The 14,054-nt window shown below is 42.3% G+C and overlaps 1 protein-coding gene across 1 annotated transcript in view; it reads left to right on the top strand.

Moving 5' to 3' along the window:
- Cryl1 (crystallin lambda 1) overlaps positions 1-13,219 on the top strand; it is a 146,364-nt gene extending 133,145 nt beyond the window's left edge. Inside the window, exons 6-8 of the mRNA XM_026394923.2 lie at positions 4,809-4,914; positions 11,797-11,903; positions 12,706-13,219. Of these exons, the coding sequence (XP_026250708.1) occupies positions 4,809-4,914; positions 11,797-11,903; positions 12,706-12,819 (327 nt within the window). The 3' untranslated portion in view covers positions 12,820-13,219. The remainder of the gene's footprint in view (positions 1-4,808; positions 4,915-11,796; positions 11,904-12,705) is intronic.
- The last annotated feature ends 835 nt before the right edge of the window (positions 13,220-14,054 follow it).

Raw genomic sequence — 14,054 nt, 5'->3', positions numbered from 1 at the left:
GTATGTATAGACTTTTTTCCTGTTATTATTCCCTAAATAATGCAGTATAACAACTATTTGCATAGCATTTACACTACATTAGTTATTTAGAGGTAATATAAAGTATATAGTCATCTAGAGGTAATATAAAGTATATAGGAGGATATGTGTAGATTTTCTGGAAACACTATACCACTTTATTTAAGGAACTTTAGCATCTATGAAACTTGGTATCTCAGATGGAAGGGCTGTCCTAGAACCAATCTCCCACAGATGCCAAGAGATGATTTGTGTGTGTGTGTGTGTGTGTGTGTGTACGTGCGTGCACATGTATGTCTCCTACCAATTCTGTCTCTCTGATAGAATCCTGACACATTTCTAAATTTTAATTATACTTAAAATATGTACCATAGTAATCAAGAACTTCATTTGGTATCTTGTGTTTTTTTTTTTTTTTTTCCTTCATGGTGATTATCTTGTTACCCTCCCACACAAGCCTGGGCATTATTCCCAGCACCCCGGGTATAAAACCTGTGCCTGGGCCATGTATATATGTCAGTTGATCGTGGTAAATCTCAGATTTTAACTAAAGAAAGTAGAGGCGAGAAGTATTTCAATAAATGGAGTTCCTTTCCACTCTCTATGGGTCCTACTCGCCTGTGATTCTCAGCACATGGTTATAAAAGCCAGGTTTTGAACAGTGATCTTACTGTTCAATTTTCTGTATGAGTTTTTTGGAATCTTTTAACCACTTGGGGCTCTTCCTTTGTACATGTGACTTGAGAATTTTACCACAAAATGAAGGAAGTACTGATAGATGTTAAAACTGACCTGGGGTCAGGTTCCATTATCCAAACAAAAGTGCTGTGCTCCATCTATTTTCCAGGAATCATGTGTCAGTTCAGTGTTTTCAGCATAAGCACTTGTTTCTGCCTATTCTGCACCATGGTTACTTATTGTAATTGTTATGATAATTTTAGGTCACAAATGTCACAAGGCTTTGGGTGGAATTGAACTCAAAAGAGCAAAACTGAGCTGAACTGAAACATATCCTAAATATGAAACCTGTAGTTTAATGCTGAGTGCAATAGGGAGAAACTCAAATGTTTGCCTCAGCAATGTGAAATTTCAGCCGGCAAGAAACTGAATTGAATTGAATTACCTGCAATTATTTTCTTTCTCTGGATTCTGCTTCTTGGTTAAAAATAGACTTTGATAAATCGACTTTAGAAATTCCACAGGGGACACAAAGGAGTAAGGGAATGAAGATAGCTAAAGGTTCTTCACTATTCTAACTTGTTCTACTGATATATAGTGACTAATAAAAAATAGACAGCCTTACTCTAGATGAAATGGGAAGGAGAAGGGAATATTTGGGAATCAGAGGGCATGAAGTTCCCCCAAATGATGATGCTGTTCATATCATCCCTCTCAGGCTTTAGTTGGGGTACAGTAAGTTCAGATGATAGGAATCAAAATTTAACTACTCTTGTGCTGGGGGTGTAGCTCAGTGGTAGAGTGCTTGTCCATCATTCATGAGGCTCTGGATTGGATCCCCCAGTACAAATAAAACTTAACTACTCTGGTAGCTCACCTTTTGTATATTTTGAAATCCTTTAAAGATCAATTCTAAAAATACTAACCCCAATTGTAGAAGAAAAGAGCCAAGCCAAACAGCAGAGCAAGCGTAGAGTGGCTTCCATATTTGCATCCTTCACAGTTTGAAGGCTAAAATGAAAACTTTAGGCTTTTTTGGAATGTTGATCTGAAAACCAAGGCTCAGGGAGGGTCTTCAGGGCCCCACCTGGATGCCTTTCACCTCCTTCCCAAGCCTACAGGGTGCAGGAAAGCACAGCCAAGGCCGTCAGACAGCCTGGGGAGAACCCCAGAGCACTCCTTCCGCCCCAGTGCTGGTCACAGGGAGGGGCAAGCAGGCAAGCAGGAGTGACAGTTCACATCAGATGAGTTACTTGATGGTTCTGGTCATTACCACAGCCACAGGCCTTCTGTGGATTATTTCCTCCTCATTGCGGCCCCTCCCTCCTTACAGCTTAGTTATTAAAAGTGAAAGGAGGTGATACTTGTCAGCATTTGAGTGAACTGGAAAAATTACTTTGCTCTCCTTAGTGGTCCAAATGAACACATGGTAGGATGATTTAGAATGAATAGAAAACCCAATGAGATAACCATTGTTCCCTCCCAGATCAGCAGAAATGTGCAGGTATGATGACATTCAGCATTGGAAAAGACACAGGGAGATGGGAACCCTTCTGACGTGGTGCCAGAGGCAGGCAGTAAACATGATGCAATGCTTTGGGGAACAGCTTGGCATTGTCCAGTAAGGAGCAGGATGAAGAACTACCTGCTGTAGGCTTCAGCAGTTCTATTTGGACATGGGCCAGAGTCATGTACAAGAATATTCTGTCTCCCTATATACAGGAACCGTATATTAGAAACAATCCAGATGCTCATGAGCAGTAGGATGGATAAGTAAACTGATTTATTTTCTTTGTACCAGGAATTGAACTCAGGGGCACTTAACTGCTGAGCCACATCCCCAAGACCCTTTTTATTTTAAGATAGGGTCTTACTAAGTTGCTTAGGGCTTTGCTAAGTGGCTGAGGCTGGCTTTGAACTTGCAATCTTCCTGTCTCAGTGTCTCAAGCCACTGGGATTACAGGTGTGCACTACTACATAGGCATAAACTGTGATTTCTATACATCAACAAGTGTGGACAGATGACAAACTATAGCTATATATAACATAGGGGTGTGTGTGTGTGTGTGTGTGTGTGTGTGTTTTCCCCCACTCTTTCTTTCGGTATTGAGAGTAAAACCCAGGGGCGATCTCCCTCTGAGTCACATCCCTTCTTATTATTTTATTTTATCTTGAGAGGGGGGTCTCAGTAAGTTGCCCAGGCTAGCCTTGAAATTGTGATTCCCCTGCCTCAGCCTCCCAAGTAGCTACGATTATAGGAGTGTACCACCAGACTCAACTGGTGCATCTTTTTTTATTTTGTTTTTGCAACCTAGGGCGTCATGCATGCTGGGTAAGCACTTTGTCACTGAGTTATGCCTCACAGCCCTAGGTACATTTTAAAAACATAATATTTAGAGATAGAAGCAAGTCACTCAAGAATGCATACCATATAATTTCATCAACTAGAAGATTTGACACAGGCAAAACCCAAACTCCCCCGTTGAGGAATGTAAACATAGATGTACAATCTCAAAAACCAAGAGTGGTTATTATTAATGTTAGGATGTTTACCTCCAGGAAGGAGTGGATAGGATGAACTGAGGAAGATGGGTGTGGTGGTTTAAGGGGGTTTCCTTCATACTTATTCTCTACACCATAAACTTGTGCATGTCTTTATATGTTTATGTCTTGCACATGTGCATAGACATCCAACTAGATGGGAAGTGGTTCTTTGAAGTGGAGTTGCTCAGTCAGACATGGCTTGTACTTGCCCCTTGTGGGTGGCTGGGCTATGTCTTCATGTTGGTTCTTTGACTCCATAGTTCTCTCAGATGAACTGGTGGTCCAGACACCCACACAGATGTGAGATCCCCTGTGTGTCTTCCTCAGCAGTGGAGATGTGGGTGGTGGTGGTAGGGTATTGCAAATCCCCCACCCATCCGCTGTCTTGGAATTCTGGGAAGTGTCAAGTCCCAGCAGCCCCCAATGACAGGGGGTGCTCCAGTCTCTGGGGCCCCAGACCTACTCAGGATGATTAGAGGGCAAAGGGTGCTACCCTAGACCATGGGCCACCAAGGACTACTACAAAACCTCAGAACCTTCCCTTAAACTGACAAAGGCTTTCTTCTCAAGTAGAACCTCAGACAACTCTTTCAGGAAAAGGCAAAGGATTACCCATAACCCACAGTGAAGGGAATGTGCCTGGTGGGCTGCTTGCCTGAACCTATCACTGAGAGTCAGGTGTATTCTAGTGTGTGGATATGCCTCTTGGACACAGGAACCAGACCCACAGCCAAGGGCTGGCAGGGACCAGCAAAGCTGTCAGTAGAAAAGGTAGCATGGTCAGTGGTCTCTTAAGATGGCAGACCCTACAGTGCTCTGTCTGTGAAAGAAACTACTCAGGAAAGAAGACCCAGAGCTGCTGATTCCATAGTAATGCTACTAATCTGACCCCTGAAGATTTAGGGGAAAATGTTAATTTCTCTCACGTTGAAATGCCCAAGGTACAAAGATTCTTGGTGGGAGTGAAAGGGCAGTGAATTGCTGGATCATGCAGATATTTATTTATGCATCCCTGCCTGGTTCCTAAAGTCATTGTAGGCAGCAGCTGTATGAAGAATGAGCCAAGAAATACACTGGTTGCTTGCACATCTAAGCTAAGCATACAACAACTCGCCTCTTGCTTTGCAATTAACATTTGCAGAAGATTCTAGGGCCCCACCTTGGTGAACAAACCCTTAGTTCTAAACTGAATTTCATCAAATAATGACATTTCTTATAAACTCATTAAAAGCAGAACAAGGCCAGACTTGCAGGCAGGTAAAACCTGAAGCACCTTCCAGTTCTTTGGATGGCACTTACCTTATTCCTCACCTCCTAGGCAAATATCCAGAAAGTCTGTCTTGCCCTTCTCCTCTGATACTTAGTCCTCATTCTTCCCTTGCCCTTCACCCTCTCCCTTCTCTAAAGCACATGGTCCATTGGCTGTAGGGTGTGGATGATGATCATACAGATTGATTGCTGGTATGGAATAAGTGAATGGGTATTTCAGGATTGTGTGTGTGTGTGTGTGTGTGTGTGTATCCTTTCCAGAGAACTCATCCCTGTGCTGTCCCCTTTTCCCCATGTAGGAAGGAGTAGTGACTCCCTGCGACCTGGACCTTGTCATGTCAGATGGGCTGGGCATGCGATATGCATTCATTGGACCCTTGGAAACCATGCACCTCAATGCAGAAGGTACGCATCCAGGTCTAGGATGGGAATTTTGTGCTGTTGAGTATTTCCATGGGTTTTATGAACAGTTGAATTTTGCTGCTTCTCTTCCTCTTCCTCCTCCTCCCAAACCCCTGCTCCCAACAATTGAATAGAAACAGTGGCATCTGTGGGAGACAATGACCATTCCTGGTAATTCACAGATCTGGGCTGGGACGGGGAGCACTGTGCACTGAGATGTAAATCCACATGAAATCTGGGAACCACAGGGCTTTGAGTGGTGAAGACCACTTGGGTGGAAACTAAGAGAGGGACATGATGTGATAGGGACTTTGCTATGGAAGAAAAAGTGGTATTTTTCTAAGGTGATAGAATTTTTTACAAAGACAAGAAAAAAAATGGTGAAAAAGATGAAAAAATAGGAGTACAAACAACCCAGAGGAGCCTCTACTAGAGGTATCTTCTGCCTAAACATGGGGGGGCTACAGGTGTATTTCCCTTCCAGAAGGCTGCAGAGCCATGAGGCTGCCACAGGGCAGGACCTAGGATAGGCATATAGAAAACGGGCAGGCCAGATGTCTGCCCTGAAGCTGACTTCAGAACCCTGGGGGCGGGGAGGGGGGGAGTCCTTACAGCTTGTGATCTGAAGGACAAGAATGAATTCTATCAACAAGATTTGAAAACAACCAATAAAACCTATATGAAATTAAAATTCATTAAAAAAGCTACTTATCAAATCTGAAAATAAGCCACCTAGATGTTGTGGCTATCTCTTGGTATTAAAATGAGAAGTAACTTTTATTTTTGCTTTTCTTGTGTTGTCATAAATTTATACAATAGCTATGTATGACTTCAACAGAGAGAGGGAATATTGTATGCAGCTTCATGGTCTAGATTTAGCAAAGGACATTGAGAAACTGGGGCTTGTCCAGGAAAAGGTGACCAGAGCTGTTGTGCTGGGGCTTAACCAGGAAAAGGTGACCAGAGCTGTACCTGCATGTGTGTTCCTGTCTTTTGAAGGGGTAGAATCAGAATAAAAGACTAGAAATGGCAGGCAGTCAGATTTGAGCTTCCCACCTTGTGCTGGCAGTAACTGGAACCAGCATCCTTGCAGGGACTATGCTGAGTGGGTGAGTTGAGAATTCATGTTTAAATACTGGGAGGACATTCCTGCAGTGAAGTGGGAAGTTCGAGTTGGTGACCTCTTAGAGTCCGTTTGACTTCAGTTCTATAATCACATGATGCTTTGCAATAGTTCAGTCAATTTTCACTACAGTAGTGATGAAATATACTTTCCAATAAATAATTCAAGGCATCTTTACAGGACATATTCTTGTATATAGCAGATGCACATGTGTTTTTGTGAGTGGCCTGGCCATATGTAGCATGCAAAATGCAGTCCAATAGCTTCCTTAAAGTCAAGCATTGCTAAGAGCATCTGAAGGAAAAAAGGGACCTTCCTAGCCATTGGCATGCCAATTTTGTAAAAGGATAACCATCGAACATAGGGAGATAATGTAAAGAATGATATCTTTATACAAGGGAAATAAGTGCAATAATTTTGAAGTATCATTAAAATGGTCTTGGATAATTTCAAATGTTTTTTTTTCAACCAGACTTTATAAGTGGTGAACATATTGAAGCATTTGAAAGGTATACACACACTGTCTGATAACCACCATAATTTCCTTTCTTTTTTTTCTTGTGAAAAATAAGATAATTGAAGTATCATGAGAAATTGATAGGGAGAGAACTGAGAACAGCTTTGAGTCTCAAACAAATAGAAACAGAAGCCAATTACATCAGAAACTCAAGAATCAAGTGGGGTAGCAGACAGGAAGGAGGCCCACAACAATTTTTCAAACAAAGCCGATATGATAAGAAGACCTAATTGGCTTAATATGATAATGGGAGACGGATGTAGTTTTCAACTTCAGAGCATTCCAAAGCCCAGAGTTAGACAGTTATAAGATCTGGCTGGGAACCAATGGAAATGTTCATTATTCTTCATAGTGTCACCCAGAATATATCAAGATTGGAAAGGGGAGGCTTTTTCTGTTTTTTGCTGATATTGTTTTCATAAAGCTAAGCATCTCAGGTGAACGAGAGTTCTTAGTCTTAAAAGCTACCATTTATCTATAACTAGTGCAAATATTTTAGGGATTTGTTTTTAATCTAATAAAATTGTACTTGAAAAACAGGAGGGCAGCATACTTACTCTGCCTTTTTGACTGCTTTTTAAAAGCATCACCCATGAAGTTGACGAGCTTTCAGAATAGTGGTTCTGGCCTGTGGAGCCAGTTGGCTGGTGCTACATTGGCTTTCCCACTTTCTATCTGTGTAATACTGGGTAAGTCAACAAGTTCAGTGCACCTCAGTCTTCCCACCTATAAAATGGAACTGACAACAGTAAGGAATTCCCAGGGATGGGTAACCAGATGAGCCTGGTACAGTGGTGCAAGCCTGTAAGGCCAATGATTCAGAAGGCTGAAGCAGGAGTATCTTAAGTTGAGGCCAGCCTCAGCATTTTAGTTAGACCCTCAGCAATTTAGTTAGACCCTGCCTCAAAAAATAAAAAGGGCTGGGGAAGTAGCTCAGGGGTTTAATCCCTAATACCAAAAGAGAAAGAGGAAGAAGGAAGAAGATGATGAAGAAGTGGGGGGAAGGGAGGGAGAAGAAGAGGGAAAGGGGGAGGAAGGGGAAGAAAGAAGATAAAGAAATAAAGGAAATTAGAAGCACTGAGCTGAGTGGTTGGCACAGATTAGGTCCTTAACAAATGTTGTCTTCATACAGTTTTGTCTTGTTTGCTTAATTTATTGGTCTTCCACTATTTTTGTTTTTAATTATTATTTTCATCCTCCTGAAAATATTTACACAAGCATAAGAGAGAAATACAGAATAAATACGGCTTAGAACTTTTTTTTTTCCCTGTGGAAGAGAGAAATCTCAGAATCAGGTGCCTGGTTTAAATGTCTGGTTTGTTTCTTGGCTGAGTTTTACAGTCCCACTTTGTCCCTGTTGGCTGTTTGGGTCATCCTTGCGTTTTCTTCTTTCTGTGAAAGGACAGTATCTCAGGATTTGGTAATTCCTGGAGTTTACCTCCAGGGTAAGTAAGTGATTGTTTACCATCTTGCCTCATAAATAAATTTCCTCTTTTGTGTAGACACCTATCGTTTTTTTCTTCTTCTTCCTTTTTAAAAATACAATAATCCTGTTTTAAAAATTTTTTTTAGTTGTGGATGGACACAGTATCTTTATTAATTTATGTGGTGCTGAGGATCGAACTCAGTGCCCCATGCATGCAAAGCAAGCACTCTACCACTGAGCCACAACCCTAGCCCCTCTTTTTTTTTTTTTTTTGAGTGGAGGATGCATGTCTGGTGGGTCTGGTCCATTTATGTGGAGCTGTCATTTGCCAATACAAACAGCTGAGCTGATGGGGACCACAGGGGCTTGGTGACACTAAATGGGCCTCAGGTTGGCTCTGCCTCCCTGATCTGGGGTGAGTCCTCACTCAGGTTTGGTAATTTGATCCTGAGAGGAGACATTAGATAATATCACTTGGTGTTTTCGGGCCCTTTTTGATCTGCTTTAATAAGCTCTGTGAAATTCTGTCTCTTAAAAAACAGGTGAATTTACGTAGGTGTGGGTTCATAAACTGGGTGAAAACCAGACTCCTCCAGTGAGGGTAGTAATTGAGCGGTCTCCAAGAAACTGAACACCTAGAGCCGCCTATTTGGCTGCCCAGTATATGTCAGCTGTGTGTAGCTATGTCCCAGATCTTATTCCAGGGCCCACTCCTGCCCCTTAAAGACAAGCAGAAAGGCTTCCTGCCTGGGCAGCTCCAGGTAGTTGGTTCAGAATAACCCACAGCCTCGCCCTAGGAATCTAACAGCTGAAGAATCCCAAGTTCACATGAAAAGCTAAATCTAATCTAATGTGAATCAATTATTTTTTTTCTTTTTTTTTCTCTTTTTCTGAATAAGAAATTTGGTTCAGAGGTCTTTGAAAAGCTAAGTTCTCCAAGGATTTTGGAAGATCGGAGCTCAAGAGAACAGAGGATGTGGAAGCATAGGAAGAAAAATATAGGCGAAGGCTAGATTAAGTAGGAATAGAAGGTGAGGATGAAATAGTGGGATGAAAGGGGGGTTGTGTTGTGCTTTTCTCATTTCTGATGAAATTGGCATTTTAGAGTAATTTCCACTCAATTCTCCTCTCATGGTGTACATAAGCCAAAATTTTGTTGAAAATAAGTAAAAGCCCCCTTTTAGTTTTGTCTAAAGTGGAAGGAGAGATGTTGCAAACTCTAGTAACCATCTTGACGTACTGGGACATTGTTGTTCATGGTAGCCATGATGTGGGTCATTATGAACTCCTTGTATTGGGAGACCCAGGTGAGCCTTGACAGGGTGCTGGGTGCTCTGTGGATGAAGGCGTGGGGGGGGGCACACACACACGTGGTATTGGCCCCTTAGTTTTGCCACAAATATGGGACTCTTCATCTCAAGAGATTGGAGTACATGTCACAGAAAGGGTTTGAAGAAATGAATGTCCCTTTAAACCTTACAAATTTTACAAAAGGCAGTGGGGGGAAGTTCTAGAAAGTCTCTGGGGTATTTGAATGATTTCAGGGATAGTGAAAGGTGAACACTTTTTCAAGGAATGTAAAGTAACTCAGAGACGATATGCGGCACATGAACTGAATCTCCTGGCATTGCTGCTCATGTGGGAGTAGGAGATGGAGTTGATGCCTGAGCGGATCTCGGGGGCTTCTTCCCTCCCTATAAGTGGGTGAATAAGCAGCCACAGCAAATTTTCTGTTAGGGTTTGGATCTTAAATGTCCCTCAGAGGCCCATGTGTGAAATGCTTGGTCACCAGCCTGTGGTGCTGATGGGAGATGGCAGGATCTTTAGGATCTGGGGCCTAGTGGAAGGAAGGGCGGTCACTGACGGGTGTACCCTTGAAGGGGATGTTGGGGCTCAGCCCTGCTTCTCTCTTTGCCTCTTGGCCAGCATGGACTGAACAGCATTGCTCCAACAAACGCTCTACACCATGACAACACTTTCTCACCACAGGGCCAAATCAGCAGAGCCAAATGGCCATGTACTGAAACCTCTAAAACTGTGAGCCAAAATAAACCTTTCCTCTTTTTTTAGGTTGATTCTCTTAGGTATTTTATCACAGTGAGAAAAGCTAATTAGCAAATCATCTCATTTAATATCTTTCCAACTTACTCAATTCTTTTGTCCCTGATTTGTGTTTAGATTTTATCATCTTTTGTTTGAATAAATAAGTAGAAAAAATAAAGTAAATACTTCCTTTGTGAAAGGAAATGAATATATAGCTTGTTTTCTGGTCTCTAGAAACATTAAACCCTCGGAGATTACTGGTCAGTCCTGGAACATTTACAGAAGCTTCCAGAATTCTGAATTGCCAAGTGAATACTTATGTGAAATGAAATAAAACCCCTTCTTTAAAAAATTATCCATCAGTTAATGTAGTTTCTGATGTCAGAAAAGTTGGCAAGTTTGACTATTTTACCCTTCAAAACACTGTCTCTTCTCAGGGACTTTAGCACACTGAGAGAGAAGGAAAATTATTTGAAGCAAACAAAATGGAAACCCAGAGAATTTTGGCTTACACATCAATGCAAGTCAATCAAAATTAAATCCCAAAGAAGCTTTTTATTTGTCTTTTTTTTTAAAATAGTATCTAGCACTAATCTTTTTTTAAAAAAAAAAAATCCTACACAGTTTTCACAGGGTAGGTGAGAGCCAGGCATTAGGGTCTCTGCATTTTCATTTGTACCCTCATTATCTTTTTAGCCCTCATGACCCACTGCTAAGGCTTTGTAGTTTTAAAAGATGTTGGAAATGGGCCTGAGGTCTTAGTGGTTGACCTCAGGTTTAGCAGGCACAAGGCTCTGGGTTTGATGTCCAGCACCACAAAAAAGAAAAAATAAAGAAATGGGGTGAATGATGGAACAGCCAGGACTTAGAGACACCTCAATCTTCAGGATCCTAGGCCTGACTTCTAATACCTCTTGTCTCTAAGCACATGCCGTAGCAGCCCTGGGTGAGGAGGAAGCTGGTGCTGAGTGGACCAGGGCAGGTGCCATGGGTGGACCAGACTTGTGCTATCTTCTCTGTGGATGTCTGATTCTCAAATAGAGCCTTGGCTTTAGTCCACATAGACCCATAGTGATTGTGCTTGTTCCTCCTTATCCTTAAAAGATAAACCTCATCTTTGTTTCTCCACCAAAATTCTAGGGCTACATGTTAGAATCCAAGAAATTGTTCAGCTTTTGGAGGGCTGGGTCAGCTCTGCCTACATGCTTCAGGGCTCAGGCCTACCTGACCAAAGCTTAAGCAAGTGGTATTACAACCTATCTGCATGGTACCTACCACCTCGTAAATGCTTGCTGAAGTGATAATTGAAGTGTAAGTGATAATGACTTATGACCAAGGTGAATGAGACCTTGACTTGAACTTTGACATCTTTGGTTCATAGACAATGTATTTAAGCCCTGCACATAAGTAGCCTTAAGTGATCTGTAGTTGGAAATGTTTTCTGAGAAGTGAGGGCTTACTCTGATATTCAGCAAATCAGTGTGAATATCAGCCAACTGAGTGTCTGTGGGATATGCCAATGAAGGTGACATACCAGGCCCGAGGGACCCAGGATTTTAAGGTTCAAGAGAAAGCACAAGATAATAACTAATGGGAAGGGTCTTCCTTGCCCAGGGCTAACAGGTGATGCATCTCCTACCTCTGTTTTTCTTTATCACCAGGGGAAGAAGAATGTAGCTAACTTGTCCCCAGGCAAAACCCTCTGACCAGGTGTTTCAGTTTGGAGTGGTAGAATATTCTTGCTGATACCATGGATCTTTTTTCATATCATTTCAGGATTTCTAAGCTACTGTGACAGGTACAGTGAAGGCATGAATCGTGTCCTGAAGACTTTTGGACCTGTTCCAGAGTTTTCCAGGGCCACAGTTGAGAAAGTTCATCAGGTATGTAGACTCACTGCAGAAAAGTGGGCTGGCCTTTCCCTTCCCTCCGCCTGGGTTGGAGCTTTTAGCTGGAATCCTGGCCCTTGATTTTTTTTTCTTAATTTTAGTTGTAATACCTTTATTTTATTTATTTTTATGTGATGCTGAGGATAAACCCAGTGCCTCGTGTGTGCTGGGCAAGCGCTCGACCACTGAGCCACAACCCCAGGCCCATTGGACCTTGATTAAAAAAAAAAAAAATACACACACGCACACACACACACACGAATTTAGTTGTAGATAGACATAATACCTTTATTTTATTTATTTAGTTTTATGTGGTGCTGAGGATCAAACCCAGTGCCTCATTCATTCGTGCTAGATGAGTACTCTATCCCTGAGCCCCAACCCCCAAATCAGCCCTTGATTTTTTGTTTTTTTTTTTTTTAGTTGTAGTTGGACACAATACCTTTATTTTATTTATTTATTTATTTTTATGTGGTGCTGAGGCTTGAACCCAATTCCTCTCACGTGCTAGGCGAATGTTCTACCGCTGAGTCACAACCCCAGCCCGCCTCACCCCCCACCCCCAGCCCTTGATTTTGATGGTTCCTTTTTCTTGACTTTGTTCATGTTGCATGCTGTCACTAGAAGACCTTAAGAGCAAGATTTGGAAAGCTTGTGTTGATGGAGGGTTTTCTACGCTTTTTGTCTTTGAAAGCAATGTATGCACAGTTTACATAAATAGGTAAAGCATTTATACTCGTGGCAAAGTATTTCCTCTTCATGCTGCATTTCTTCCTACCGCTTTTCCCCTTGCCAGGCCATGCGCATGAAGGTTCCTGATGACCCAGGGCACCTGGCTGCCAGAAGGCAGTGGAGGGATGACTGCCTCATGAGACTGGCCAAACTGAAGAGTCAGCTGCAGCCCCAGTAAATTTCTTGTAATCTACTGTCACTCCTCCATTAAAAGTTGTGTTCGGGAAAATTAAAAGCACTTGATCCAATTTCTCTAAAGCAATGAGAAGCCCTAAAGATCTAGCACTTACTCCTCTGCATTTAACCACAGATGGCAACAGAGGCCAAATATCTCCCAGTCATATGAAGACATAACCCTGGACTTGGATGTCACAATAGCTCTTTGGCTCTGAGGTGTGGGTTTCCTGCCACCTGGGCAAATAGTCTAAAGATTTTTCACCTTTTCAATGCAATTATATGTGTCTATATTTTACAGCCAGTGATTGTGGTTTCCAGCTATTTTAATCTATTAAAATATTTTTGTAATCATTTTCTAATCCCTTTATGAGTGGTCTGTGGCCCTGCATTTGTGAGACAATTACCTTCATTTTGATGCTTATTCTGAATAAAAGTTTTTGATTCCATAATGACATCCCTTTCTGCATGCTTTTTCCAAGAACAACAGTGTTCAATCTTGATGCTTGGCATATTTTGGAAAAATCACAATGAATGAGTAATAAACAAATACTTTGTTCTGGGTACTTTATCATTCAGTCAAAATCCACCACTTTAGGCCAGGGTTGCCCAAAGTTGGTTCCATAGGGCCCTGTGGTTCTCTGGTCAGATACATTTGAGGAACAATGATTGTCTAGCTCATTGGGACTCCTATTTTGGTAGCAAATGAAAGGATGCAAAGGTCCAAAAAGGATGTCTGTTAATTTTAATCCATCATTCCATTATTTTCTTCAAAAGAATAAAACAGAATTAGTGCTCCAGAGGGATCACATACACAGGGGAGCTTGTCCTGGAGAGGTGTACCCTGGAAAGTTTCAAGAAGTTGGCTTGTGAGCCTGGGTTTGGGTCACAGGTAAGAGTCAGCCGCCCCTCCCAGGAGAGGGAGAGGGTGGGGAAGGGCCCAGTGCTCTGGGAGCGAAGGCAGCTCTCTGTTGCCAGAAAGGAGCTCTGGAGGGAGGCTGGCTGGACCTGATGGTGAACAACCCTAGCGGCTCTGCCAGTAGTTATTCATTCACCCACTCAGACCAAAACAATCTGGGTAGGGTCAGGATCCCAGCAAGTGCCTTCTGTCAGCATGAAGGGACCCGATTGGAAATGGAGCTTGCTGTGGTCCTGGTGAGGGCTATAAAGGCAGGGGATGGATAAAGATGCTAGCAGAGTCAGGCGCCCGTGTTGTGCCAGGTAAGAAAAGAGGAAGGA

This window comes from Urocitellus parryii, chromosome 2, assembly GCF_045843805.1.
Source record: "Urocitellus parryii isolate mUroPar1 chromosome 2, mUroPar1.hap1, whole genome shotgun sequence".
In the NCBI taxonomy this organism is placed as follows: Eukaryota; Metazoa; Chordata; class Mammalia; order Rodentia; family Sciuridae; genus Urocitellus; species Urocitellus parryii.
The sequence above is the reverse complement of the archived record's forward strand: the minus strand, read 5'-3'. Positions and strand labels throughout refer to the sequence as shown.